The 25,077-nt window shown below is 51.1% G+C and overlaps 13 protein-coding genes across 13 annotated transcripts; 6 read left to right on the forward strand and 7 right to left on the reverse strand.

The window, feature by feature from the left end:
* Positions 1–44: 44 nt before the first annotated feature.
* Positions 45–515, forward strand: COCVIDRAFT_93652 (hypothetical protein; the record flags this gene model as incomplete). Its single annotated transcript, XM_014703323.1, has 2 exons — positions 45–203; positions 297–515. The coding sequence occupies 2 exons, from the start codon at positions 45–47 to the stop codon at positions 513–515; spliced, it is 378 nt and encodes a 125-aa protein (XP_014558809.1).
* A 417-nt stretch (positions 516–932) lies between these two features.
* Positions 933–1,226, reverse strand: COCVIDRAFT_93581 (hypothetical protein; the record flags this gene model as incomplete). Its single annotated transcript, XM_014703324.1, has 1 exon — positions 933–1,226. The coding sequence occupies one exon, from the start codon at positions 1,224–1,226 to the stop codon at positions 933–935; it is 294 nt and encodes a 97-aa protein (XP_014558810.1).
* A 692-nt stretch (positions 1,227–1,918) lies between these two features.
* COCVIDRAFT_35860 (hypothetical protein) lies at positions 1,919–2,919 on the reverse strand (the record flags this gene model as incomplete). The annotated part of the gene is made up of 3 exons (XM_014703325.1): positions 1,919–2,353; positions 2,464–2,683; positions 2,717–2,919. The coding sequence occupies 3 exons, from the start codon at positions 2,917–2,919 to the stop codon at positions 1,919–1,921; spliced, it is 858 nt and encodes a 285-aa protein (XP_014558811.1).
* Positions 2,920–4,016: 1,097 nt separating this feature from the next.
* COCVIDRAFT_93534 (hypothetical protein) lies at positions 4,017–5,225 on the reverse strand (the record flags this gene model as incomplete). The annotated part of the gene is made up of 3 exons (XM_014703326.1): positions 4,017–4,947; positions 5,007–5,110; positions 5,190–5,225. The coding sequence occupies 3 exons, from the start codon at positions 5,223–5,225 to the stop codon at positions 4,017–4,019; spliced, it is 1,071 nt and encodes a 356-aa protein (XP_014558812.1).
* A 951-nt stretch (positions 5,226–6,176) lies between these two features.
* COCVIDRAFT_93496 (hypothetical protein) lies at positions 6,177–7,488 on the reverse strand (the record flags this gene model as incomplete). The annotated part of the gene is made up of 2 exons (XM_014703327.1): positions 6,177–7,345; positions 7,428–7,488. The coding sequence occupies 2 exons, from the start codon at positions 7,486–7,488 to the stop codon at positions 6,177–6,179; spliced, it is 1,230 nt and encodes a 409-aa protein (XP_014558813.1).
* A 1,004-nt stretch (positions 7,489–8,492) lies between these two features.
* Positions 8,493–10,034, forward strand: COCVIDRAFT_93540 (hypothetical protein; the record flags this gene model as incomplete). Its single annotated transcript, XM_014703328.1, has 5 exons — positions 8,493–8,531; positions 8,580–8,938; positions 8,994–9,480; positions 9,530–9,901; positions 9,954–10,034. The coding sequence occupies 5 exons, from the start codon at positions 8,493–8,495 to the stop codon at positions 10,032–10,034; spliced, it is 1,338 nt and encodes a 445-aa protein (XP_014558814.1).
* A 1,447-nt stretch (positions 10,035–11,481) lies between these two features.
* COCVIDRAFT_35863 (hypothetical protein) lies at positions 11,482–12,291 on the forward strand (the record flags this gene model as incomplete). The annotated part of the gene is made up of 2 exons (XM_014703329.1): positions 11,482–11,788; positions 11,900–12,291. The coding sequence occupies 2 exons, from the start codon at positions 11,482–11,484 to the stop codon at positions 12,289–12,291; spliced, it is 699 nt and encodes a 232-aa protein (XP_014558815.1).
* A 190-nt stretch (positions 12,292–12,481) lies between these two features.
* COCVIDRAFT_93578 (hypothetical protein) lies at positions 12,482–14,344 on the reverse strand (the record flags this gene model as incomplete). Its single annotated transcript, XM_014703330.1, has 5 exons — positions 12,482–13,336; positions 13,389–13,960; positions 14,013–14,053; positions 14,104–14,193; positions 14,265–14,344. 5 exons carry the CDS (start codon positions 14,342–14,344, stop codon positions 12,482–12,484), a joined length of 1,638 nt encoding a protein of 545 aa, XP_014558816.1.
* A 666-nt stretch (positions 14,345–15,010) lies between these two features.
* COCVIDRAFT_93386 (hypothetical protein) lies at positions 15,011–16,807 on the reverse strand (the record flags this gene model as incomplete). Its single annotated transcript, XM_014703331.1, has 3 exons — positions 15,011–15,790; positions 15,839–16,524; positions 16,576–16,807. The coding sequence occupies 3 exons, from the start codon at positions 16,805–16,807 to the stop codon at positions 15,011–15,013; spliced, it is 1,698 nt and encodes a 565-aa protein (XP_014558817.1).
* Positions 16,808–17,199: 392 nt separating this feature from the next.
* Positions 17,200–18,054, forward strand: COCVIDRAFT_24759 (hypothetical protein; the record flags this gene model as incomplete). Its single annotated transcript, XM_014703279.1, has 2 exons — positions 17,200–17,450; positions 17,505–18,054. 2 exons carry the CDS (start codon positions 17,200–17,202, stop codon positions 18,052–18,054), a joined length of 801 nt encoding a protein of 266 aa, XP_014558765.1.
* Positions 18,055–18,370: 316 nt separating this feature from the next.
* Positions 18,371–18,940, reverse strand: COCVIDRAFT_24760 (hypothetical protein; the record flags this gene model as incomplete). The annotated part of the gene is made up of 3 exons (XM_014703280.1): positions 18,371–18,794; positions 18,863–18,876; positions 18,932–18,940. 3 exons carry the CDS (start codon positions 18,938–18,940, stop codon positions 18,371–18,373), a joined length of 447 nt encoding a protein of 148 aa, XP_014558766.1.
* Positions 18,941–21,139: 2,199 nt separating this feature from the next.
* On the forward strand, positions 21,140–22,326 carry COCVIDRAFT_14143 (hypothetical protein; the record flags this gene model as incomplete). Its single annotated transcript, XM_014703261.1, has 4 exons — positions 21,140–21,254; positions 21,307–21,828; positions 21,902–22,036; positions 22,091–22,326. The coding sequence occupies 4 exons, from the start codon at positions 21,140–21,142 to the stop codon at positions 22,324–22,326; spliced, it is 1,008 nt and encodes a 335-aa protein (XP_014558747.1).
* Positions 22,327–24,594: 2,268 nt separating this feature from the next.
* On the forward strand, positions 24,595–24,920 carry COCVIDRAFT_93611 (hypothetical protein; the record flags this gene model as incomplete). The annotated part of the gene is made up of 2 exons (XM_014703332.1): positions 24,595–24,779; positions 24,875–24,920. The coding sequence occupies 2 exons, from the start codon at positions 24,595–24,597 to the stop codon at positions 24,918–24,920; spliced, it is 231 nt and encodes a 76-aa protein (XP_014558818.1).
* Between the last annotated feature and the right edge of the window lie 157 nt (positions 24,921–25,077).

The raw sequence follows: 25,077 nt of genomic DNA on the forward strand, positions 1-25,077 counted from the left end.
TTCAACTTCCAAATATTGAGAATACTCAACCACAAAAGTCCACAATGTCTTCCCTCACCGCCCAAGAATCTTCCAACACACAACCCCAGAACCCCGTCAATCCTGGCGACGACACATCTGGCACTTTTAAAGGCGATCCCAGCGTCCCATTCAAGACTGGGGGTTCGAATGATCGTGCTGGTTTGAGTACTTCAGTGGATAAGGTACGTCTCATCATCTACATTTTTGTACCATTCTGCTTGATTTTCACGTGACATTTCTATTTACATACATACGTACTAAGTATTTACATTTAGTCTTCATACAGCCAACAAAATGCCTCAGATACCTCTGAACAGCGTCGTGGGGAAGACGTGACGCAGAATACGAAGCAAGAGTACGAGGGTAGCAGTGACGTGGGTGTTAATACCGGGAGCGAGAGTTTGCTTGATAGTGTTGAGCGAAGTGTGAAGGAGAATGGGCAGGAGGATAGGTCCAGGGTGGATGTTGGGCAAGTTACTGGAGGAAGAAAGTGATCATGGGATCTACTATCTGTTAAAAGATCGAAGACAAAAGACTTTTTGTATTAAAGAACTAGTTGACGCCCACTTCACGAAGTCCCAGTTACACATCAGTACATCGTAATTCATCCAAAACAACGCCCAAGTATAACAAAACCCACTAAAACCCAACCATAAAAACAATCACTCTCTACTCCTACAAAACACTCCCACCCCGAACTGTCTCCTGACTCCCCCCATCCTCCTCCCCATACACATTCCCAATCCGAAACACCAAACTCGGCTCCCCAACCCCCTCTCCCTTCCACCTCACTAAACTCACCTCCTCCGCAACCTTATGCCTCAACTCCCTCTTATGATGCGATAGCAACCTCGCCACTCCACTCCCATTCGGCGTCCCCAGAATTGCCGTCACACTCTCCTCATCCTCCTTTACCCTCCAAACAACATCCTTCTCCACCTCCACCACCCCCTCCTCATACGCACACCCGTTTTTTTTCGCAAAACTTGCTCCAGAATATCGAGGGTAGCCTGATTCGTAATCCCGAGTCTGACTACGAACTGTAAATTCGCTTTTTTCCCCGTAACAATTTGCCACTGCAGAAACACGACATCAGACCAATACTTCAACTCCGGCAACGTCGCACTTTGTCCTTTCCCCCCACCACCACCACTACCACCACCTCTCTCCCGCAAAACAATCTGCGTAGGCGACTCATTATCCATCGCAAAAAGCATTCCCGCCCCCGCATTAACCACCGAGTTGAATTTCGCCCACGTCACCGGAGCATACAGTCCGCTTCGCACCCCAGAGTCGAGGTGCGAATGCCCGATGGCGGTGTTTGTGGATGGATCGATGTTGAGGGGTTTTTGGAGGGGGGGAGGGTGAATGTGGTTCTTTCGTAGCCCCAGTGAGAAAGTGTGGAGGGGGAGAGGAAGGCGGTTTGGGGGGTTTGAAGGAAATATCACAAAACAGCACGATGTTGCGCGCTGACAACACATGAACGCTAACGACAATAACTACGACACTAAGGTCTTGGTAAAGAGGAAATAGATACTGCAAAATGGCAGCTCCAAGTATCGTAAGGGTATCGATTTCGATACTCCTAGGTGGTGAAGTTAATGCAAGCAATGGCGACAATAGCGGTCATAGCAACTGCGTTAATAGCCCTAATTCGATGTCATCTCACTAGAGGAATGCTTCGACAATATTTCTTTGAAATTCCGAGATTTATAAAGATTACTGTTTTATATGTATTTGGAGTAAAATTCACGATTGAAATACATTGTTACCAGAAGTCGTCATTGTGGTTGAGATGAAAAGATAGACGCGTGCAGAGCGCGTGGCAATTCCATTGAAAATTCTGCTACAGCAGCCGTTGTGCCGGATTAAAAGACAGAAAAAAAAAGAGTATACTCTAAGCAAAGGAAGCCGACCAGTCCAGTTCCAAATTCATTCCCGTGTCGAATGGATAGGCACACATCTCGACCTTATCATTCTGATTGATCTCGAAAGTAGTAGACCAGTCCTCGACGCTTTGGGCCGATCGAGCATACGCCCCGTCTATCTTGAGATACATCCACTTTGCCGGCTCCCGGTCGCCCGTATCGCTATTGTAAAGCCGAGACTTGAAGGCAAAGTTTCTGCCTTTTCCACCTCCAGCGGACGAAAACGTAAATTTGCTAGTGCAATATTCCCGCAGAGCACTTCCCTTTGCGATGATGGCTCTGAAGATAGTATCTGTAGGAACGCAGTTGCTGAACGGCTCCCGTCTTCCCCATCGATTGTATCGCTCTTCGCCTTGTGCACATGTTTTTGTTCCACCGCAAGTTTGGTATTCGACGTAGATAGCCTATTTTTATACCGCAAAGTTAGAAGTAGCAAAAGAGGTACCGAATTAGGGGGAGTATAGCTTTATATCTCGGATAAATAAAGTAGTACTATGAAGGAAGAAGCGCTTACCGAAGGGAATGCAACTCCAAGGCCGTAGCAAAGTTGACACTCAATTATTCGTCTACCTCCGTTACTGCACAAAGAGCGGCGAGATGCGTAGGAAAGCGTCGCGGTTCTATGTTTTTGATTGCAAAGTATGTCGTCAGCACTCTCAGCATAATGCCCACTAAGTGGCTGACAATCCCCGTTTGGTTGAGGGTTAGGATCCCCTGTAAAGGGAATTGGGATCCTTTTGGAGCGATGTTGAGAGTCACCGTTTCACTTGAAAAGATTTGCTGGGGACTTCTGATCAGGTGATTGATCAAGAACTGCTAAGAGTGCTGCTTCGTTGAAGGGGGTTGGTGGTACACCGGAATCATCTCCAGCCAATGTTCCCTCTTCGGCGAGAAGCGCATTCACCAAAGGAAAAGAAGCAAAGCATAGTATAGCTAAGAATTGGAGGTAGTGCCTCAAAGATGACACCATTTTTGAGAGATATGTAGTATTGTAATGTAAAGAGGTAACTCAGGTGAACAATGGAGTTGGATTTGTTGCGTGTTAGTTGTGTGTTTATATAGGTATGAACTTTACCTGGCTATGAGTAACGTGTCCATGAAAAAAACTTTAAAACAATGCATCTTTCGAAAGAATGAAGTCAGCACAAAATAAACTTCTTGGAAAATCCTTGATATACTTTACTAATGTAAACAAACGGCTGGAATAATCCTAGGTATTCATATATTGTAAGCGCTACTCAACCTTCAAAATACACTTCAATACACGGCATATGAACACGAGAGCTAACTATTATTAGAATCTAATTAATTAATTTTCTTACTGTATGATATCAGTGTGAGGTTGTAGAGGGCATTTATAACGGCGCAAGGACAACTACCGTAGAGTCCTTATTGTACCCGGTGGCACAGGGTCGCTCACGACCCTTATACTAACACTACGAGCCGGTCAGTTGGACTATAAAATGGGAGTTTACGAGTACGGTAGAAGGTGACATGCAAATCTTCCAAGTTCTAATTCTTTTCTCGTGCCTTTGTTTTCTATCTGTGATATTGACGCTACCCGCAACGATACGGACAGCTCCGCCCCCAACAGTTCCCGTCCACGATAGTAGAACTTGTAGTCACTTATACCTCATATACCCGTTTATTATTAGCGGAGACAATGCCTGAAAGGGATGATAAAATAGAGATCTATTTATCATGCTATTTGAAGGCGAAAGAAGGAGATTAGATGAGATGTGTGAAGGCGACCAAGTTTCACTTCTTGGAGTGATTCCTGCTTAATTCAGGGATGAAGGAGACATTCAGCGATCATGTACGGAACCATAGACTATTCACTTTTTGAATTTTTCATTCATTTCTCGTTATCGATGCTATGATGCAAAATGCAGTATAAGTTACACGAGAATACGGACGCTTTTGATGCACCTACATACGCCGGATACGCTCTCATGGCCTGCATGATTTTTGAGCAGCTCAAAGAAGAATACCTCCATCCCGTCCCTCCCTTAACAATATCCATATCTTTATTGGCAATGAATAGACATCCAATGTGGCACCGGCAGCTTAAAGGTCACGGATCCAGTCTTTCAAGCTCGAAATGCTAGACCGTCTTCGTCGCCTCGAACTACTTCGTTCTGAGGAAACGTCAAAACTCCTTCTCCCGCTTTCTATACTCCTGCGACCCTTGTTCTCTGTGTCCAGCACCACCACAATAACTGTGCAATTGTCTGCACCCTTCATTTGGCCCTCCTTTTGTGTCAGTTCCTCGGCAATTTCCTTTGCTTCCTTGCCCTGTTGCCACCTGTCTACAGCCAACTGCGCGGCTACTTCTGCCTCGCGCGCTCCACCAACACCATCAGATGCTAAAAGGAGAAGGGATTGGCCGTTGAGCGTTCGTACGGAGAAATGAGCTTTGTTGGACACGAGGTCGTGCTTTGCAGCCTTTCCTGGTGCAAGGCCAGTTTCTACTCCTACCAGATCTGAAAGATCATGGCCAGCGAGGCGGTTGACGCGTGGCTTCTTCAAGTCGAGGTCGCCGAGCGCACGCGACATGCTGACACCGCCGATACGGGCGATACCGGATGTGTAGTTGATTGCGCCGCCCGACTCTTCAATTCTTCGCTTCTCCAACGGGCTATCTGGTGTGTGTTCTACGCTTAGGGCTTCAACACTCCAGCCCATACTCGAGTCTGACCGTGCGGGCGAATGGGGGGAGAGCGATTGTGGAGAGCGGACCTCATGCTCGGCATAGTAACAATGGCTGTCGCCTAGGTTTGCCTGGATGAGGAGATTTTGCTTAGTGTCAACGAGGACCAGGGTTACAGTTGAGCCGCCATGCAGGTCAGCCTGATCAAGTTCACGATCTACAGCCTTTAGCGCGCACTGGATTGCATGCTTGTACTCTGCAATAGTCGATGCTTTCGGATGTGTCAATTGCTGTTCTAGGTGTGTGTGGAGATGCTGCGCCACATGGTTCACGACCTCTGTGCCTCCGCTGTGGGCCGAACAGTCAGCCTCAACGCCACAGTGGCTAGTGTTTGACAGGGGACTTACTGGCCATCGTAGACTGCGAAGATGGCGAGGTCTTTGCGAGATTTGATGGAGCCGGGGAGGAGAGTAATGTATCTGTCTTCCTGGTGTTCGCGGGCACCAGAAATCTGTGGGGGAGGTTAGCGAATGCCGATTGGGGCAATGGGCATGCCGGCAATGGTAGCATGCAAGGGGCCAGGCACGCACCCTGCTGACGCCGACGTCAATTACGTTGACGCTCATAGTGGACGGCTGTGGCTTGTGGAGTTTGTTTTTTGCGGAGTGGGAATTGTCGAATGCGAATGGAATGGTTTGAACTGAGAAAAGGAGGAGGTCGCGTTTGCTTTTACAAACAATCATAAGTCGTCATAGGGCCAAGCCATGCCCAGGGACTGCCTGTGGCAATTCGCGTGATGCACCTATACGCGACTTCACAGCCCCGACGTCATACGCCCGCTCAACAGGTGTACCCTGTGCTGCGTGGGTCCAATCCGGGGGTTGCCCGCGCCCAGACTCGATTACTGCACGATAACAATATTCGACTCAGCCTCAAACGGAATTTAGTTTATCTCTCACTCGACATACGCGCTGGAATCTGGGGGTGAGGGGGTCAGCACGGTGGGGTCTGCGGACCAAAACGAGGGTCCAGGCAGGGCACCGGATGCCTCCATTCCCCGCGCCCAGCCACCATGGCCTTTACGCTTTGCGCCTGGGGAGATTGTCCGCGTTGAGCAATCCTGTGCTCGTGTGCGTGTATGCTTAGTACATAGAGTCTGTTGCAAGCGGAGCCGCCCATACGAGCAGGCCATGCAACAGTGCCTGGCATTCCAGGCCCTCCTCCGTCCATCAACTCTAGACGCTTCCTGATCACTTGATGCGTTCTTTCATGTCCGCTGCAGATCCGCTGCTTTCTTGGCTATTGAGCGGATCGGCTTGGGAAGATGGACATATGCACAAAACGAGTTGGACGCTCTTGTTGAAAATGGCTCGTCAACTAGTTTCTTGCACTGCCTCAACGGACGGGTGGAGACACCATATTTCCCATCTAGGGCCATCCCAACACCCACTCCCATACACCGGTGTCCCTTGTCTTCTGACCTGACCCATCTTTATCATTCCTCAAAACATCACGGTACAGCTGCCTATCCACCACAAGTCGTTGATCGAAGGATTATGGTGCCAGAGGAAAATGCCTCATGCCCCTCGGACAACGCCGCTGTTCATCCACTCTTCCCTCAGCCTGCTCCATACTCCATCTCCCCTAAACCCCCATACCCGCTTCTCCTTCTGCAATTCCTTTAGCTTCTTCTTTAGCACTTCGCACTGCTCCTCGTTGCTGCCGTTGCGTGCAACCACGGTCGAAAGCTCAATGCACGCAATCTCCTCGCTCATGCACTTAGCCACAGCACTCATGCAGTCTTCCACCTCCACACCAAAGCCATAGATCAGCTCAAATAGAGCTTCCATGGCTCTTCGGTCGTCTTGGAAATGCTTCTTCAAAGCTCGGGGCGTCTCCGGAGGCTTTACCCCTTCCACCTTGACCCGGCACAGTGGACATGTGCGGTGGGGGTATTTGGCCTCGTCGATTTTTGGCGTCATCATCCACTGCTCAAGGCAAGCTTTGCCGACAACATGCCCACAGTGCTTGATCCGCACTGGATAGTCGTCCAGAAGCTCGTAGATCGGGAATTCGGAGAGGGCGGTGTAGGGATTCTGGCATATTGGACAACACGCAGCACTGTCATCACTGATAGCAGGTGTGTCATTCGCAGTAGTAGCAAGCTGCGCCAAGGGTATAGCGCAAGCAAAGTGGTCGACTACGATGGACTCTGCTTTGTCCGCAATATGCGTTAGCGTGTCTAGGAAGTCGGCCGCCTCATCTGACAAGCGCTGGAGGCGCTCGGTATATACTGCACCAAGCTTGACAACATCCTGCAGATGTTCTGCGAGATTACGATGCAGCACCACCATGAATCCAGCCTGCAAACGGCTCTCGCATGAAGGGAGGCTGTAGTCTGTGAGAGCCATATACAGCCGCTCCTTCTCGCTCCAGTCTCCTTGTTGACCTTTGAGTTGCTTTCCTACAGCGAGCTTGATCGTCCGCATCTCTTGCTCCCGCGGCATGACCTTGATTTGACAACCGAGTACGGCAAACAGCCACTTTCGAGCGGCAGTAGCTTCCTCAACAACTCGTGCATCACTCAAACCCTCGAGACGCGACGGATACGGGAATCGATGCTTCTCAAGTCTACGCAGCATATCCGGGGCTATGCACAGTACGTTCTCTAGTTGACCGTCTTCTTTTGCGAGCCTGCACACATCTTCAAGGATGCGCATTCGCAGACGCACTCGCTGATACGCCGCTGGATGGCGTCAGTAGGAAGGTACCGCTATAGAAACAGCAAGCAGTCGAGCAACTGATTTCACTAAGAGTTGAACGCTCACCTTGCTCATGTACCTGCGCGTGGCGTATTTGCGAACTGTGTTCATTCGACTGATGCGACATATCTGCAGCATTTAGGTTGTCTTTAGAAGCTGGTTGCAGCAAGTGTGTTTGAATTAGAGAGGAGCCTTGGTAGAGGTGATATAGCCAAGCAGCTGCTTGCTCACTCCTTCCGCAGGTGTGAAAGCGAGCGGGGCGGACTGTTTGTGCACACGTGATGAAAGCGCAGGTGATGCCGAGCGGAGTATAGAAGTGGAGTGTAAATGCTTCATCGAGAACATTTCTAGACATTGTGAATATAGTAGGGGTTCAGGTACTACGTAAATATGAGTAAATGAGATGATATGATTCCTGAGCAGCTACAGTCCCTGTGATCAAGGCAACACACTTTCGCGGCACGTTAATATTGAACGGGCACGATACCAGACAAGGAATATGTAACGCTTCCGTTATAATTTGAGGTTGCGGGTTTCGACCGTATCTTACATGGGGACCATGCAGTGAGTACCTTGAACTGCATAGAACTAGTTCCTCGTGTGGTAATCTTTGCCATTGGATTCGCAGAATTGCCCCTCACTTCCACACAAGCACTGTGAGAGTATGTAAAAGGTGCCATACAGTCTATGATTAAACGCTAGCGATATATGTATTGGAAATAACTCTTGGTTCTGTGACATCGAAGAGGACACCAGTGATCAAGTGTAGCACGAGACTCCGCTGGAGCGCCGAGGTACGGCACATTGACTCAATTGCTTATATCTCCAAGATGGAATCTACCTGGGAGTGAGAGCCATTTTGGGTGCAGATCTTATTAAGCTGTAAAGATTGTGTCTGAATGCATAATGTCTGTCTTGAGCTCTACCATGTAAGAATAGAGTACCGGGGTCCAAAGGAGGCTAGCGCTTGGAGGGGTCTTGGCAGACGGGAAGAGCCGCACGTACTCTGGCATCACCAAGACGCGACAGGACAAGGCATCGATACCCCTCAATTGCACTTTGACCGCGCATGATGCTTAGATAGCTGCCCTTTTTCTTTCCTCGTCCCTGCAGTATCTACAATTCCACACAATGGCGTCGGCCGTCTTCTTTCTCGACCTCAAGGGCAAGGTAGGGCGGTCAAGGCCAGAGTGATGCTGTATACTAACGAGTACATAGACCCTTTTGGCGCGCAACTACAGGGGAGATATTCCCATGTCGGCCGTCGAAAAGTTTCCTGTCCTACTCAGCGAGGCCGAAGACGAGAGCTCGGCCGTCCCACCATGCTTTTCCAGCGAAGGTATCAACTACCTCTACATCCGCCACAACAACCTCTACCTTCTCGCCCTCACAAAACGCAACACAAATGCCGCCGAGATTCTCCTGTTCTTGCACAAGGTTGTCGAGGTCTTTACAGAGTATTTCAAGGAGCTTGAGGAGGAGAGCATAAGGGATAACTTTGTCGTCATCTACGAGCTGCTGGATGAGATGATGGACTTTGGATACCCACAAACGACCGAAACAAAGATCTTGCAAGAGTATGATCCCCGCCTTCTGATCATGCGATTCGTTCCTGACATAGTTTCTGCGCAGGTACATCACTCAAGAATCCCACAAGCTCGAAATTGCACGGCCGCCTATTGCAGTCACAAACGCCGTCAGCTGGCGAAGCGAAGGCATTCGATACCGCAAGAACGAAGTTTTCCTCGATGTTATCGAATCTCTCAATCTACTCGTCTCTGCGACCGGCAGCGTGTTGCGATCAGAAATTCTGGGTGCTGTCAAGATGAAGTGCTACCTCTCAGGTATGCCTGAACTACGGCTGGGATTGAACGACAAGGCCATGTTTGAGAGCACAGGAAGAGCCACTCGAGGAAAGGCCGTTGAGATGGAGGACGTCAAGTTCCACCAATGTGTGCGCTTATCAAGATTTGAAAACGATCGAACAATCAGCTTCATTCCGCCGGACGGTGAGTTTGAGCTCATGAGCTACCGATTAAACACACAAGTCAAGCCCCTCATCTGGGTCGAGTGCATAGTAGAGAGCCACTCGGGCAGCAGAATAGAATACATGTTGAAGGTAAGCATTTGCGCTTCCACGATAAGAACGCTATGCTAACACGTTTCAGGCGCGAGCACAGTTTAAGCGACGAAGTACAGCGAACAATGTCCAAATTTCGATACCCGTTCCAGAAGACGCAGACACACCACGGTTCCGAACAAACATCGGCACGGTCCACTACGCACCAGAAACATCCTCCATTGTGTGGAAGATCAAGCAGTTTGGAGGTGGCAAGGAATTCCTCATGCGCGCTGAACTAGGCCTGCCGTCTGTCCGCGGTGACGACGAGAAGGGCGGTGGTATGATGGGTGGCTTTGGTGGCAGTATGGGCGGCGTCGGCGCGGGCAAAGCAAAGAGGCCCATCAATGTCAAGTTTGAGATCCCGTACTTTACTACTTCTGGTATCCAAGTGCGGTATTTGAAGATTATCGAGCCCAAGGTAAGTTCACTTGGTGGATGGCTTCGCAGATGGATTACTAACACCGGCACAGCTGCAATACCCATCATTGCCCTGGGTGCGCTACATCACACAGTCAGGCGATATCGCCGTGCGATTACCGGATGTGAATTAGAGGATAGTCAGCCTCCGGCAATGGACACATTTTTGAGAGGGCAGAGCGAGAACCCTTGTTCCCTACATTCTGCATGCAGTGTGACGACATTCTGAAGCATCCAGTGCAGTTCACACGTTCCACAGAAGCAATTCATTCGGCTCTTGCTGCATACAACCCGGCACTCAGATGCAAGCAATCCGGCACATATGTACCAAACCTTTCCCAGATTGGAATCGTAGCCACAATGTGATTGAATGCGACTTAGCACACGGAACACAGTGTCGCTTCTCATGTGTACGTGTACAATCTTGGAGAAACGCATTCTTCGCGTCTTGATTAGTCTTGACGATATGCATGCCACGTAATGAGAGAGGACCATGTTACGTAGGCATACCTACTTACTTCAAGGCCACCGATGGTGACACGTGCAAGTCATGGAATGTGTTGTAAGTGGTGTCCTTTGGCGATGATCTCGTTCAAGAGTAAGCATGGCATCGGCGTTTGAATCTCCGTCCTCGCCGGCTGATCGACAATCGGGATCTCCGTATCTGTCTGCCCCAGCACACTAGGTTCACGAACGACCATTTCCATATTCAGATCACCCTTCCTAGGAACGGGGAGGAACAAAGAGAAAAAAAAGCAACATTTCCACAAACATCTTGTGGTAGCAGTTTGACTCGACGTTTCAAGCTCGATACTAACATGGCAAATGGCCAACGTAACGCACGGTGGTGATACAGCATTTCGCGTGTTCCTCTGCCGTGATTTCTCCCCACTCTCATTCTCCGAAACCATCTACGTACATCTAGCATGCGCTCTCGCAAAGCCCGCCTCTTACCTCTTACAGCGAAGCCATTGCCCTGTGGCACCTTACTCCTCCAATCAAATTAATCCACTACGGTCGGTACTGCGCAAAACAAGTCATCACACCGCGTCCTGAAGGGGGGATTGCATAGGGCTGAGATATTTCGCCCTGCATGATGTCCCTTCCCCCCTCCTTTCAGCCAATTAGGCAAACACATGCATGCTGCGAAATCCGAGACTGCCCACGCAAGTCCCATGGAACGCGTAAGCGGGCGGTGGAAGTGCTGTCGATTTTCCGACTTGAAGCACATTTCTGGCTACTAAGAGTTCTCTGACGCACTAGTATACTAGTAATAGTGTTTTCCAGGCCAAACGCACGCGACTGACGCTACGTCTGCTCAGCCTCTCTCTATCACTCCCTCTCTCTCTCGCGGGACCCCTCCGGATAATGGGTGCCCATGACGGTGGGGGGAACTGCAAGGTAAGCCGGCATGGCGTCGATTAGCCTTGTAGGCCGCGTATGTCAGTTCAAGTGCAGTATTTGAGGAGATGGTAGGTAGCATTAATAGCGATTTTGTAGTAGTAGTCTCTTTTGTCTGTTCTTCAACCACACACACCAAAGAAGGATAAACCGAGAACGGCATACAGAACACAAGCCACGATGAGATTCCTCCTCCCAACTACCGTCACAGCCCTCATCTCCCCTCTCCTCGCCCAAACAATTACCCCAGCTCCAACTCCCACCTCGACGGCAGCTTGGTACGAAACCGGTCCCCCCTGGGCCTCAGACGACCCAGCGAAATGGTCCTCGATATACAGTTCCCTCCTCTCCGACGGCAAAATCCCTTCAACCCTGACCGCCGCACCCTGGCCAACTGGTAGTTGGGGCCCCGGCCAAGGTCCCTGGGGCGGACCTGGTTTCGGTCCTGGCCATGGTCCTGGCGGTGGTCCTGGAGGGCGCTGGGGTGGTACGTTTCTTCTTCCCCCTCTATTTCCCTCTTTCAAAATGCTCCTCCTTCCCCCCCACAGAAAATAGAAGGAAGAAAAAAAAAAAAGCTGACATAAAGTGTGCAAAACAGGTCCCGATGGTGTAGGTCCCTGGGGCAGTTCCAACTACGGTCCCTACAGCGACTGGGCCACGCGCTCGGACTGGCGCTCCGGGCCCTGGACCGCGTGGTGGGGCGGCAGCAAGTGTCCGCCGTCCGAGTGGCCTGGCTGGACGGCGGGCCCGTGGAGTACGTCTGCGCCGTGGACGAGTTGGGAAGGGTGCACAGCGAGTACGACTGCGACGAGTGTGGTTACGACGACGGTGAGCGGCGTTGTGGCTACGTCGACCGCGTACGGGTTGCAGGTTGCGGCGGCGAGTGCGGAGCCTCAGGAGCAGCAGGGTGGTGCTGGGGGTAAGGTACAGGTGGGTGTTGGGGCCGTGGTTGGGGTTGCGGGTTTGGTGGGAGTGGTGGTGGGGTTGTAAGAGATGGGGATGGGGTGGAAGGAGTGCGTTCGTTTGCACAAAAGGCTAAGAAGAAAGTCTTGTTGTCGGAATTTGGTTTGATGATGAAAATACCCTCATTTTGATACATCTTGTTATATGAATTCAACGATATTAAAAAAAAAGTTACGACACCTCACTTGAACATTGATTTACTCTCCCCCTTTTTACGTTACAGGATGCGATTCATCCTCGCCTTCCACCCGACCTTCTCATTCCTGGCTTCGTCAGTTCCACTGCCTACACTAACGCCTTCATCCACGTATCCACTCTCATCGTAAATCTCGTCGGGGTATACAGGCTTTTCAATAAAAGTCTCCGTTGGCGGCGCAATCACCATCTCGAGTAACATGTATACGAGAGCCGTGCCTACGAAACCCAACATCCAACCAAAGCTGTACGGTCTTGCGCCTACACCAGCATCGATCTTGTGGTTGATGGACTGGATGAAACCAGGCAAGTTGGGTGCAACGCCAACGAGGAAAGCGGCAATGGCACGCCAGTTGACACCAGCCGTGTACCTGTAGATACCATTGTACTGGAACAGCGCCAGCGTGTCATACTTGGCGCGATGTACGACCCAGAAATCGATAACCATGATTGCGGCAATAGGGCCCAGGAAAATGGCATACGCAGCCATGAAGTTGAGGAAGCTGCCGGCGCTAGCGAGGATCTTCCAGGGTACCAATGCCCAACAGAGGATGGCACACAGGAGCTGACCGCGGCGGATGTTGACGTATTGTGGGAACAGGGCCATGAGATCGTTTGCGGCAGAGAGCGAGTTGGCAGAGATGTTCACACCCAGGGCGGCAAGGGCAAAGCTAAAGGCGGCGAAAAAGCGGCATGCGCGGTTGTCCCAGTGTGCAATGAGCGCCATGGGGTCCCAATTGATTTCGCCGTACTGGGCAGCACCAGCGGACGTAGCGGCGACTCCGATGAAGGCGATGAAGGTGAAGACCAGAGGAAGGAATGGGACGTAAATGCATTGCCATTTCACCGAGACACGGGAGTAACGTGAGAAATCGGACTGTATAATGAGTTAGATCTGGGAGTTTAGTGCTGTAAAAGGAACAACCTACCTGGTTGACGGAAAGCGTAGCATAGTTTCCAGTAACGGCAGTCAGGGACGAAAGGAAACCCCATGAGTACGCACTTCCCTTGAGGGTAGCAGTTTGGTTGAACATCTCACCACCTCCACCGGTAGAAACAAAAGCCCAGATAAGAATAGCGATCCACGCAATAGGCACAATGATACTCTTTGCCATAAACAGCCACCTCAACTGGTTAGGATGCATGACCAAAAAGGGCAAACTTCCGAGCCAGAAGATGAAGAAGCTAATCATGGTGGCAGTATCGATGCCCTGACTCTCTGGAATGCCGTTCTTGAGGGTGAGGAAAGAAGGCCAAATGGCGCCAATCATGACGCGGACCGAATTGGCCCCGTTCATGTTCTGGATGGCGAACCAGAAGATGGCGAGAATGGCGCGGGAGATGATGGCCAGGTAGGAGCCCCAGAAGCCCCATGAGGCACGTGCAATGACGGGAAAGGGGACGTGGTGGAGGACTCCAATTGCGCCGTTAAGTGCTATCACGAAGGAGATCATGAAGAAGGCGAGGGCAACTATGCCGAGGGACTCGCGCCAGGTGAGACCTGCGGAGGGTGGTCAGAATAGGGGGTTTCGATTGACATGGAGATTGCGTACCAATTGCAATGATGCTGGATGCGAATTGCCATGTTGCAGCACTGCAATGCCATTAGTATCACGGTGGACGCATTGATTTCGAGGCGCGTACTTGAAGGCATCCGAAATCCAATACGAGACGAAGCTGGTTACACCCCACTTTCGGGCATGCCTTGGGACAGGGTCCAAGTCCTTGTTGGTCCTGTGGGAGTTGAGTAGATTAGCAAGAGTTCTTCTTCTTCATGTTGGATGGGGGGCGGGCTCTCGACTTACCAGCGCGCATTACCCTCTGCAAAGGCACTACGAGGCTGCTCGACCTTGAGGGTCCAATGCGGCTTTTCGATAAAAGGCATGATGACCTAGTGGCAAGCTTGCCGGGAGAGCAATGTCAAGAGCTCACTGGAGTCGCGAAGCGTCTGGCCTCGAGGTCGCGCAGAGAGGGACGGACACAGGTCTTTATCTTTGGGAACCTAACCGTGGACATGGGGCGGATCGCCGTCCATTTGGCCGTTACCACGACTAGTTATATCAAGGCCTGGAGATGATAAGATAAGCGCATGAGGGAACCGTCTAATTTGCTTGACAGCTGGGGACGGGCGGGTTGGGGAGAGGTCAGTACGGTTAGGCGAGGGGTCCGACGACGCCTCAAAGTGTCTGGTCCGAGTAAGTTCTCGTATAGAGCCAGTCACAGCCAACTGTGCCACTGGTCGATGGCGAGTCAACCACCTGGCCATGGGCTGTCATTCGCCCAGGCATCTCAAGTTGCAGATAAGACACCCCGGCCATCTCAACGCTAGCACTAGCAGGGCGCGGCTCGGTGGCGCCTCGGCTCCAATGCCCCGGACGGTCCCTCTCCACGCGAGCAAATAGTCTCCGCTTCTCCTCCAAGTGTAAGCCTTACATATGCACGCTACTTGTTGATGCATTCTCCTAGGCCTAAATGCCTGTCCATAAGTATATTTTTGATATCTATATGTATGTGCACATCCACCCTCTCCTCACCAGCTTCCACCATGCACCTACACATACGCCAATGTGTGGTCGTCCCGGATAGTGGCGTTCACTCCCAGTGATACCTGCCCACCCGCTACTGACCAGCCAGTTACAACAAGCTCTCCAACAATATGCTCGTCTGTCGTCTTGTGCTGTGGTGTATCCTTCAGCTTGATCTCAACGCAGCTTAGTGGAACACCAAAGTGACTGTGCTTATTCGACGCCGTATCTCTTCGGTAGTCGTACATGTTCGTCTGTGCCACGGCCCCGGCCACCTTGGCCGTGGTCAAAGCGTACACAACGCGAGCCTTGGTGTAGATTCGAAGGTCAGACAGATCTTCCGAGCTCAGCGGTGGGGTGTTCAAGCCCTGTCGTTCCGAAACAAACATCAAGCGCAACTTGCCAGGCGTGGTGCCAATTTCCGCCCTGGCTGGGGCATTCAGCTTGGTGAGGAAATTGTCAGTAGGCAGGCGGCCGGCAGTCAACATGCGTGACTCGAGGTAATGGGCCAGCTTCTTAGCGGCACCAATTGCAGAAGTCTTCGTGGTATTGTGAAGCTTTGCTGCAGTCTCGGCAGAGACGACAGTGACAGTAGGAGCGATGGAACGAGTAGCAAGCGTCAGATCAACGCCTGGGCCAGCCACAGATTGGACGATGACGGTAGCATGCGAGAACAAGGCAGCAAGAGTCAAGCACAGGCAGTACGAGTGAGTAAAGGCATCAGCGGGGAGGAACGTATCCGAGGCGTTGAGACGGCGGACTGACGGAAGAGATGTAATGAGCGCGCCAGTGGCAGCAACAATATTCTGTGCTTGTTAGAGGGGTTGCCATGTCACTTTGCTGCAAGTACGTACCTGTTGCGTGAATTCGACAATCTCGGCAGGCTTCCCGGGGGCCTCTTGCCAAAGGAAGACAATGCCAGGAGCCTTCTCAGAAGTCGTGGGGAGCGGACCGGCGCTGCTCTTGTGCTCTTGTACAAGCTCATGCCAGACAGCCACATCGACCTTGCCGCCAATGCCCTCGGGTACCTCGCTCCAATCCATGTGCCTGCTAGTCTTCTCTACGGTCCAGACAATTGAACGAAGGTCTGCCACAGCTTGGCTGACATCTGAGAGGGGAACGGAGCCGGCCTCGGCAATCAGTGCGTCGGCACCGGTTTGCACGAGAAGTTCAATGAGCGTCTGGTGGGGTTGGTTGTACGGGATCAGGATGGGTGTAAAGCCGTAGAAGGCGCCGGCGAAGACCGTGGAGAGAAACTCGAGGCTGTTGGGTAGATAGACGGCAACACGCTTTGCGCCACGGCCTTGAAGATGTTTCCCGATGACGGCAATATCCTTGGTGACTTCTTCAAGTGGGTGCTCGGTAACACCTTCCTTGCCGAAGACGGTCATGATGTGTGCACTACCGCTGGATGAGGCACCTTTATCGAGGGGAATCTCGCCCGTCACACGTCGCCAGATATCACGGAGATCGCCATCTTTGCCGGCAGAGTACATGGGAGCGCCCGGAGGTTTTACAGCGAGGCCAGTACGGAGGGGGTCTGGCGGGGTTAGTCGGAGGCATAGAAGCAGTATTCATGGAACAAACATACAGCCGTGGGGAGTCTCGGGAGACCTGAAGATGGCCGACTCTCCCGGCTGCCTCACATATGAAGCCTGGGCCTGTCGTGCGAGCAGCAGTGGGTGTGTATCGGCATCGGCGTTGTCGTAGATGATCCATCCGAGGAAGCCGACGAGGGAAAAGGCGATGACGGTGGTGTAGGCGTTCCAACCGCTGAGGAGGCCCGCGATGGCCTCATCGATCTGTTGGACAATTCCGGCCATGGCTGGATATGGTTGTATTCACATGGAAGAGAAGAAAGGTGTTAAAGGCGCAGTGTGAAGCAGCGGGATGGCGGCGGGGGAGCGGCTAGCCAAGGGACCCCTGTCGCGCTTCCTCCAACGCTCGCGCCGTTCTCCGAGGGCCCTGGGCAAAACATGGTTGCTATCCAACACCATAGCTACACCATGTACTAGCATTCACCCTCGACCCCAGCCATTGCAAACATGTCACTGTAGCCTAGAGTCTCACTGAGGAGCATCTAGGCATAGACGCAGATTACTAACCCCACAGCACCACCACAGCCAAGCACGTGACACTCGCGCTCCGTCCTTCAGCGAGCCTCCCCCTCGAGCCAAACAAACAACCATCGCACAAGCTCCACCTGCAGCTCACCATGTCGCTTGCACGAAAAGCCCACTCGGCGACGCCGCCCATGCCTACCACGCCATCTGCCCAGACAGACCAACAGCCCACGCCAAATGGCTCATGGCGACATCCACAGTTTGATGAGATTGCGCGTCGCCAGTACGCTACCACTTTTGACGAGCGCAATGTGCGCGCTATTGTGCTCAACTCTGGTCTGCTATTTCTCTCGGTATATGGCCAAAGCGTGAGCGAAAAAATGAAGCTGGTGGGATATGTAGCGTGAGTATTGCCCTCCAAGCAGCGCGCGCCCTGCACGCCCTAACATGTCCCCAGTGCTCCCATCAACGCCGTCGTAAAAGCAGTACCCTTCAGTGCATGGGCCATAGTCGCCATCCGAATCGTCTTCGCAGCAAACATCGTCATTGCCTTCCTCCCACTCGTCCGCCGCTACTACCCCGACGACATCGCCGACATACCTCTCACTCCCTCGCAGCGCGCCTCGATGGGCCTCAAAGCAGACGTGCATGCGCCCCCGACACCAGGGTCTGCTTATGCCTCTCCAAACTTTGTCACACCGCCTCGCTACCAGCGATCCACACCACGCAGTAACAGCTTCAGCAATCAAGACTACTCCCCGTTCAACGGCAGTCCTCGCCCAAATCTGGGAGGGTCAACCTCCAATTCTCCCTTCAATCTCAGCGGATCAGCAGCAAAGCGTTTGAGCTACAACAGTTCAATGAGCAGCAGTCTGTTTGGTGACAGCTCGAGCAGCGTGACCCCGGGTACTCCCACACCATCGACCGGCAAGGCCAGCGTGGGACTGAACAACAAGTGGCTATACGAGAAGCGAAGGGACAGCCCCAAGAGCAATCTCTTCTTGTGAGGTGATGCTAATAGCTTGAAATGCAAGCGATAGGAATAATCGGTCATGTATGGGATGAAACATGAACGCTCTATACCCAGATATATTGCGCCGGCGTTTGGATCTGTTTAGTCTTTTGGTTACCATAGCTTTCGAGGCTCCTATTGCTTTTCCTATCAACAATCGCACCTCGTCCCCTCGACGAACAAAAAGGGCCTCAACCTCCTTTTGTAATGTGACGTCTTGATAGCCGTCTTGCAATTCAAAACTTTGCTTGTATATATATTGTACATCCAGTCTACCTCATCCCAACACATGCAACCGACTTCCCTCCATCTCATGAGAACCGATCCCCCTTTCTACTCCGATACACATCACTAGCCTCGTACTTGCTCTTCTCCCCAACCCTCTGCCCCTCATCCGTAGGCGCATGCCTCGTAGGCGCCGGATCCTGACTCGCCTGCACACTCGGATTCCCCTCCGTCTGTCCCATACCCCCATTGCCCCCATTCCCTCCTCCTTCGCTCCGCAGCCGCCCCAATTCACTCGTCACGCTCTGCGGCGCCGCTTGCGTTGACCCTGGCCGCGCCGTCGGGTTCAAAGGCGTCGTCGGGGGTGCTTGTATGCCGTGCTCCATCTCGTAGATGCGCGCGCGCTTTTGTCGGTCCAGCTCTGCTTTGTGCGCTCGGTCGGCGTTGATGCTGCGTTTGGCGAAGAAATAGGCGCCGCCGCCGGCGACGATGAGGGTGGCCCAGCCATAGCTGTGGGAGGCATCGGGGTTAGTGGGTGTGGGAGGTTGGGGGAAAGGTATGGGGGAGGTGTGACGTACTAGACTGATTTTACCTATGGGGATTGGGAATCAGTAAATTAACAAAGAGGGTTTTGGGGTGGTGCTTACTGTGTTCATTTTTGGGGTCGCGCAGTGCACTGTGTGTAATAATTGGGGTAGCAAAAAGGAAAAAGTTGGGCTGGGGGAAAGAGCTTGTCGATTTTCTGCAGGTGTAGTGATGAAAGTGGTCTGATTGTTGCGAGGCTGACGGCGATTATTCGGCGATTGGGGCGTGGGTTGCGGGGACGAGGGGTGTGGCGGTGCCAATGGGGCTTACCATTACTTGAACATGGGATTACTTGTCGACCTTCATTGAGGATGGATAGTGGTTCTTTCTTCGTACCCTTTACTGGAGTCGTTAATCACTCTTTTTCCTTTGTTTTGTGAAAGATGGTTATTCGAGTCCTTCTCAGCTAGCGGAGTCGATGTGCGGACACTGAACCGGCGGAAATTGTACATTGCGGTATAGTCTGGACATAGTTCCTGCCACCTTTCAGAGTGCTACGGTCTGTTTTTCTATTATCAACTATAGAAACGTACAATGACTGGAAACTCAGTGTTATCGTCTGGATCAGCCCCCGCTTGCTACGTCCCTTCCTGGACCAGTTTCAATTCATCATCCATCGTGCGATAACCATCTTAGGCATCAAACACAACAAAATGATGCAATGCAGCAGCCACCAGATAAATCATCACATGAAAGTGAAAGAACTGAGGCCAAGTAAGTTCAGCCCTTTTGAGAAAGGGCGCGAATCATATAGGTTTCCAACGCACCCCCGTAAGAGACTCCGCGGCTTCAAGGTTGCGAGACAAGACCGTTTTTTGCGCGGAACACAGAATCATAGCGGAACCCACCCGTCAATGCACACTTTGGCCTAGTCTAGATACACCAGTTTGACAACCGAAGCCCCGTAAACGTGCCGCTCTATCCATTTCTCATGCGCTCTCGAGGCAAGGTAACCCGAATGTGAAAGCATACCATCCAGACTGGGTCGTAGATGCCCCTTACAGACGGCTCACTCCTTCCCAATTGTATCAAATTTGTAAGCTGGTTCTCTCGCTAACTGCCGAAGGAACCGTGGACTTGTGCTGCAATGTCTAGAGTTATTCCCGAGAGTCGGTAGCTATCACCTACAACACTGGACGAGCATACGACCAGACTTCAGTCCGCCTGCTACACGTACTCATACAACTAGCATACTGTTTGCGTAGCTTTTTTTGAGTAAAGAAAAAGTACAACAGTTGAAGCCCATACTCAATTCACATGATCAGTTGCTTCACTGCCCTCATCCTCTCGTATACAATTCCTTTTCCCCTTCTTCATCTAACTGAATCCCTTCGACTTTGTCTCACATCAGAACTGACCCACTTTATCAGACAGACACCACAATCGTGAGCAGATATGCCGTCCGTCAAAGAGGAAGACAGACGGATTTCAATGCGCCTCTGCCGAGGCCCACCGCACGAGGAGCCGCCACTGCTACCTTCAACGGGTGGCCCCACAACCATGTAACGGAAAAGACCCGCTTTTCACGGCGCCTACCCTCAAAACACCACCTCCCGAACTCCCTCAACCTCGCAAAAGCACAATTCGCCCTGAATTTTCAGGAAACGTCCGTGCATTGTTTCCAGCATACTGGGCCAGGAACGGTCAAGATCGGCTGTTCCTAGCCGTCATGTTTCGCCGTGGCGTGCTACGCTTTGATTCGAAACTTGACTTTTCGGGCATCGAAACCTCTCACGCCTCATGATTGCCATCCTTCTGTAGAAAAGACCAGTCCTTACCGATCTAGCAAGCGCCAGATTACTTACAGCATGATGCGCAGTGGGTTCTCGAAGTTTGAAGCCAGTGGAGTTGCCTCACCACAGCGCGTAAACGTCCACGACAAGCTAGGCAGTTCCGCTGCGGATCCCGTACAAGCACTTTTGAGGTTTACTACCACCAGCTTGTTCCTCTCTTGGCACCATTCCGTGCTCCATTGTTCTTTGCCAAGTATTGACTGAGGCGCTCAGGAGTCAATTCGCATACACCCATCCCTTGACCTATACCAGCGCACGTCTCATGGACGTGGGGACTACAATCAGTCTCGAGTAATTCCATGGGCGATGTGACGGCTTACTTGATCATGCTCTGTAGTATATATCTTGTCCAGATGTTGTGATGCTAATGACCCATCCCCAACCTTCACTTCTACAGCTTGACGCTCTACTCTCTTTTCTTTCCATTCTATTCATTTCTCAGCGCTGAGCGCCAACCTTCCTTCCAATCCCATCAATATGTATTTCTCTGTTGCTACTTCCGTTGCGCTTGCCGCTCTCTTTACTACTGTGCACTCGCACGCAGTCATCTTGGCCGCTGTTGGTGACAAGGGCGAAAGCCAGGGATTCTTGGGTATGTCTCTTAGGTCGCTCAAGATGTTGAGTATGTTCTGACATTGCTATAGTCGACCCCGAGCTTGCCCGTAACTGCACCACAATCTCTCCTTGCCAGCAGGATGCCACCATCATTCGCGACGAGGAGATTACCCAAAATATTGTCAATGCTTGTGGACGAACTGAAATTGCTGGTAACATCGACATTGGCGAGCAGACTGAGAACGAACTCGCCGCTGGTCGCATGGCCCAAGTCTCTGCTGGCTCCACCCTGGCAGTCACCATCCACCAGGTCAATGCTGATGGAGCTGGACCGTTCGAGTGCGACATGGACGAGACTAGCAATGCCGTCACTACCTTCACTCCCCTGAAGGTATCCAACAACGTCCCTGGCTCCTTCGGTCTCTCCCAAGCCAAGGAAAAGGAGTTCACCATCAATGTCCAGATGCCCGACAAGTTCAACTGCCTTGGTGCATCCACTGGAAACATCTGCACCATTCGATGCCGCAACAACGCTATTGCCGGTCCCTTCGGTGGATGCTTCGCCGTTCAACAGACTGATGGCACTGGCCGTACTAGCAAGGCCGCTTCTGGTAAGTTCAATATTTTATTTCATTATCCCCCCTGGCGCTAGCACACCCATGTATATATACTCACTGCCACTAGCTGTCGATACTGCTCAGACACTTGAGGGTATCTCTGCACAAATCCTTCAAAACCAGAAAGATCTCCCTGCTGCCATCGCGGCCAACCAGGCTGCTGGTGCTGCGGGGGGCAACGAGGGTGCTAGTGCCATTTCCGGTGCGTTTGATTTTTTGATCATGAATGGGGATTAGTTACTAACGTGCTTCATAGCTCTTCTGCCGGAAGCGACTCAAGATGCCAATGCTGGCAACGGCAACAAGGGTAACCAGAACGGTAACCAAGGCCAAGGACAGCGAGGACAACAGGGTCAGGGTCAACAAGGACAACAGGGTCAAGGCCAAGGTCAAGGCCAGGGCCGTGGCCAAAACCAGGGCAACGGTAACGGCCAGAACCAAGGCAACCGCAACAACAGACTCCGCCGCTTTGCCTCCAAGTTCCTTAGCTAAGCGACCTCATCATCAAATTTGAGTAAAAACAACAGCAGAGCTATATCGCATGGAAGCAAGGGTTGGCGTTTAAACCGCTAGAAAAAAACAAGAGGGCTGGCCCACCACTTATTCTTACCACAATGTATATACCTTTAGTCATATATGGAGATGGAAAACCCAGATAGAGAAGGATAAAATATATATATGTTTATCCTCATTCAGTACCTCCTTACATCTTGTGATTCTGAACAATTAAGACCAATCGAATTCCAGCCACGAAACAAGATGAGGAATGTAGAGAAGGAAAAAAGAGGTAGCTAAGTAAGACTAAGCAAAAAAATATTGTTCGACATATCCCAAGGTATAACCCCAGGCACGTTTTTTATATTGTCCCCTTCGTGGATCGAACACGATACCTCCAGATGATTGTGACTGAGAAGACTTCAGTCTGGCGCTCTCCCAATTGAGCTAAGGAGACTGGTACGCGATGGAGCGATGGTGGGTTAAAGGTTTCACATTACTGCGTTTTTTCGTTGGCTCAGTAGCATCAGAGCAGATTCTAGCATAATCGATTGTCAAATTTGCCGTAGTGCGTTGAGCTTCCTTTTTGTGAAGATCGAGGAATTTTGCGTGCCGAGGACTAGTGGTGCTAGTTTGGTGGAGGTTGCGGTTTCGGTAAGGTTCTGTGGGGTTAGTAGTGTGGAGGTTGTTGATGTTTTAATTGATATGGTTAAAGAAAAGACACGGCGGGATTTCTTTCTCTGGTATTGGATTACGTGTAGGGATGTAATAGCTTCATATTGTACGTCGCATGCTGGGTGTCGTGTGAAGTGCTGAAGCCAGAAGTGGTTTGACGCTGGTATGAAAGTTGGCGGTGACATGCGTTGAAAAGCGGAAAGGTGGTGATGTAATTGCTTTGGTAAAAGATTGTAAATCGGGAGTATACAACCTGCAAAACTAGTTGCTTCTGAAAAGTAGCGTTTGTGTGAAGATGCAGTAGGGAAACAGGATGAGACTCAAAGGCTACACGTGAGCTCGATGACGACATTCCGCGCGTTCAGCGTGAATGTCCAATGATCGATAAGATATGCATTCACAGACATTGACATGTTTGCGACCGCTGCTTTGCTTCCGCAAGACCAAGAAAAGGACGCAAAAATCACAGTCCGGAATGCCTGGTTTTGGAAATACCATTCAAGTAAAAAGAAAAAAGTGACGAAGGAATGTTGATTGGAAATGCTGACTATTCCTAACCAATCATGTCGCAACTAATTCTGCTGACATGCACAGCTTACCTCGCAAAAGACGCAGTACGTGACCGCAGCCATTATGTCGTGATCAACACGCTATTCGTCGCTGATCCTTTATTCTCCATTGAAAGCGGGAAAATTCTTTGCCGCAACGTAGCACTCTCGCACGCACTCGTCCGACAGTGGTGTGATCCATGCAATGTGAAGGGGGCAAGTCAAGCGGTGGCTAAGTAGGTAAACCCACTGTGCACGCAACCGAACATCTTACGAGCGCGCCAGTCACACTAAGCCAAACCAAGATGATAATGGATAACTTGTGATGGTCCTTCAGTCAGCTTACACATGTGCAAATTGTCAGCAAAAAAATGGATTTGTGAGCAGATTTTCCTTTTGGTTGGGCAGCATGTAGATGCTAAATAGTCTCGGGAACAAAGCGCGGAATCAAAGCGCGGAGAACACAACTTAGCGGCAAATAGTTATCACGTTAGAAACTCCGCGCCACCAACTGACTGTACCTGTGATCGTCCGGTTACTCGTTTCGTTCTAGCCCACGGCCGCGGCTTGTGTGAAGTACCCCTTCCCTTCCCGCCCTCCCCCCTTGCCTGGGAGCCTAAAAAGAGAGCACAAAGAGTCATATGTACGTACTACCGCCAGGCACCCATACCACCTATATCTCGAAACACATCCCCACTCGGAATTTAAGAAGATCTCACAACTGATCTTGTGCTCCCTTCCCAAAAGTCAAACCAAGAATTACCCCAAAAGGCAGAGCCACACACGCGTAAGACGCTACAAGACCCCACATATCCCGACCCGAAGCCACCTACGCAGCCCCACATTGCGAAGAGGAGGAGGGCTAAGTGATACAACTACATCAGCCATCGCCGTCGCCTTTGTCCTATAATTCCCGGATCCAAAGTACCTTATCTCTTCTTACTTCAAAACCAAATCTTCAAGTCACACGTTATCCACGAAAAAAAAAACAATCGGCAGAAATTATAACGAAAGGAAACAAAGGAAAGGAAAGGTAGTCGTAATGGCGCTCTCAACACACGCAATGTCGCATATCCGCCGCTACTCAACACGCATGCCACGCGACCCTCACTACCGCCTTAAAGCCTCGCTCGCAACCAGCTACGTGGTGACTGCGTGTGCACTGCCGTTTGTACCACCGCTGCTGGAGACGAGGAGAGCAAAGGCAGATGGAAGTTGGATGACAAAGTACGTTGAAAGACCATTCATTTCCTTTGGTATACTTCACATCAGTCGTCATGAAAGCATACAGGATTGAAAGAAAAATACTAATTGCCGAGCAGAGAAAATATGCATTGTTCGTCGCAGTTTCTGGGTTGTCCAAGGTGAAGCGTGGGGTGTTTAGGTAAGATGTCGCAGATCTGAAGTAAATGATGAAAAGGCCTAGACTAACCAGGTCGTCCAGTTATCTTCTTACATCTTTCTTTATTCAGACTTCCAACATATCCGGCGTTATTGGTTACTTTCTTCGCTCTCTGATACGATG

Source organism: Bipolaris victoriae (assembly GCF_000527765.1).
Source record: "Bipolaris victoriae FI3 unplaced genomic scaffold scaffold_23, whole genome shotgun sequence".
Lineage (NCBI taxonomy): Eukaryota > Fungi > Ascomycota > Dothideomycetes > Pleosporales > Pleosporaceae > Bipolaris > Bipolaris victoriae.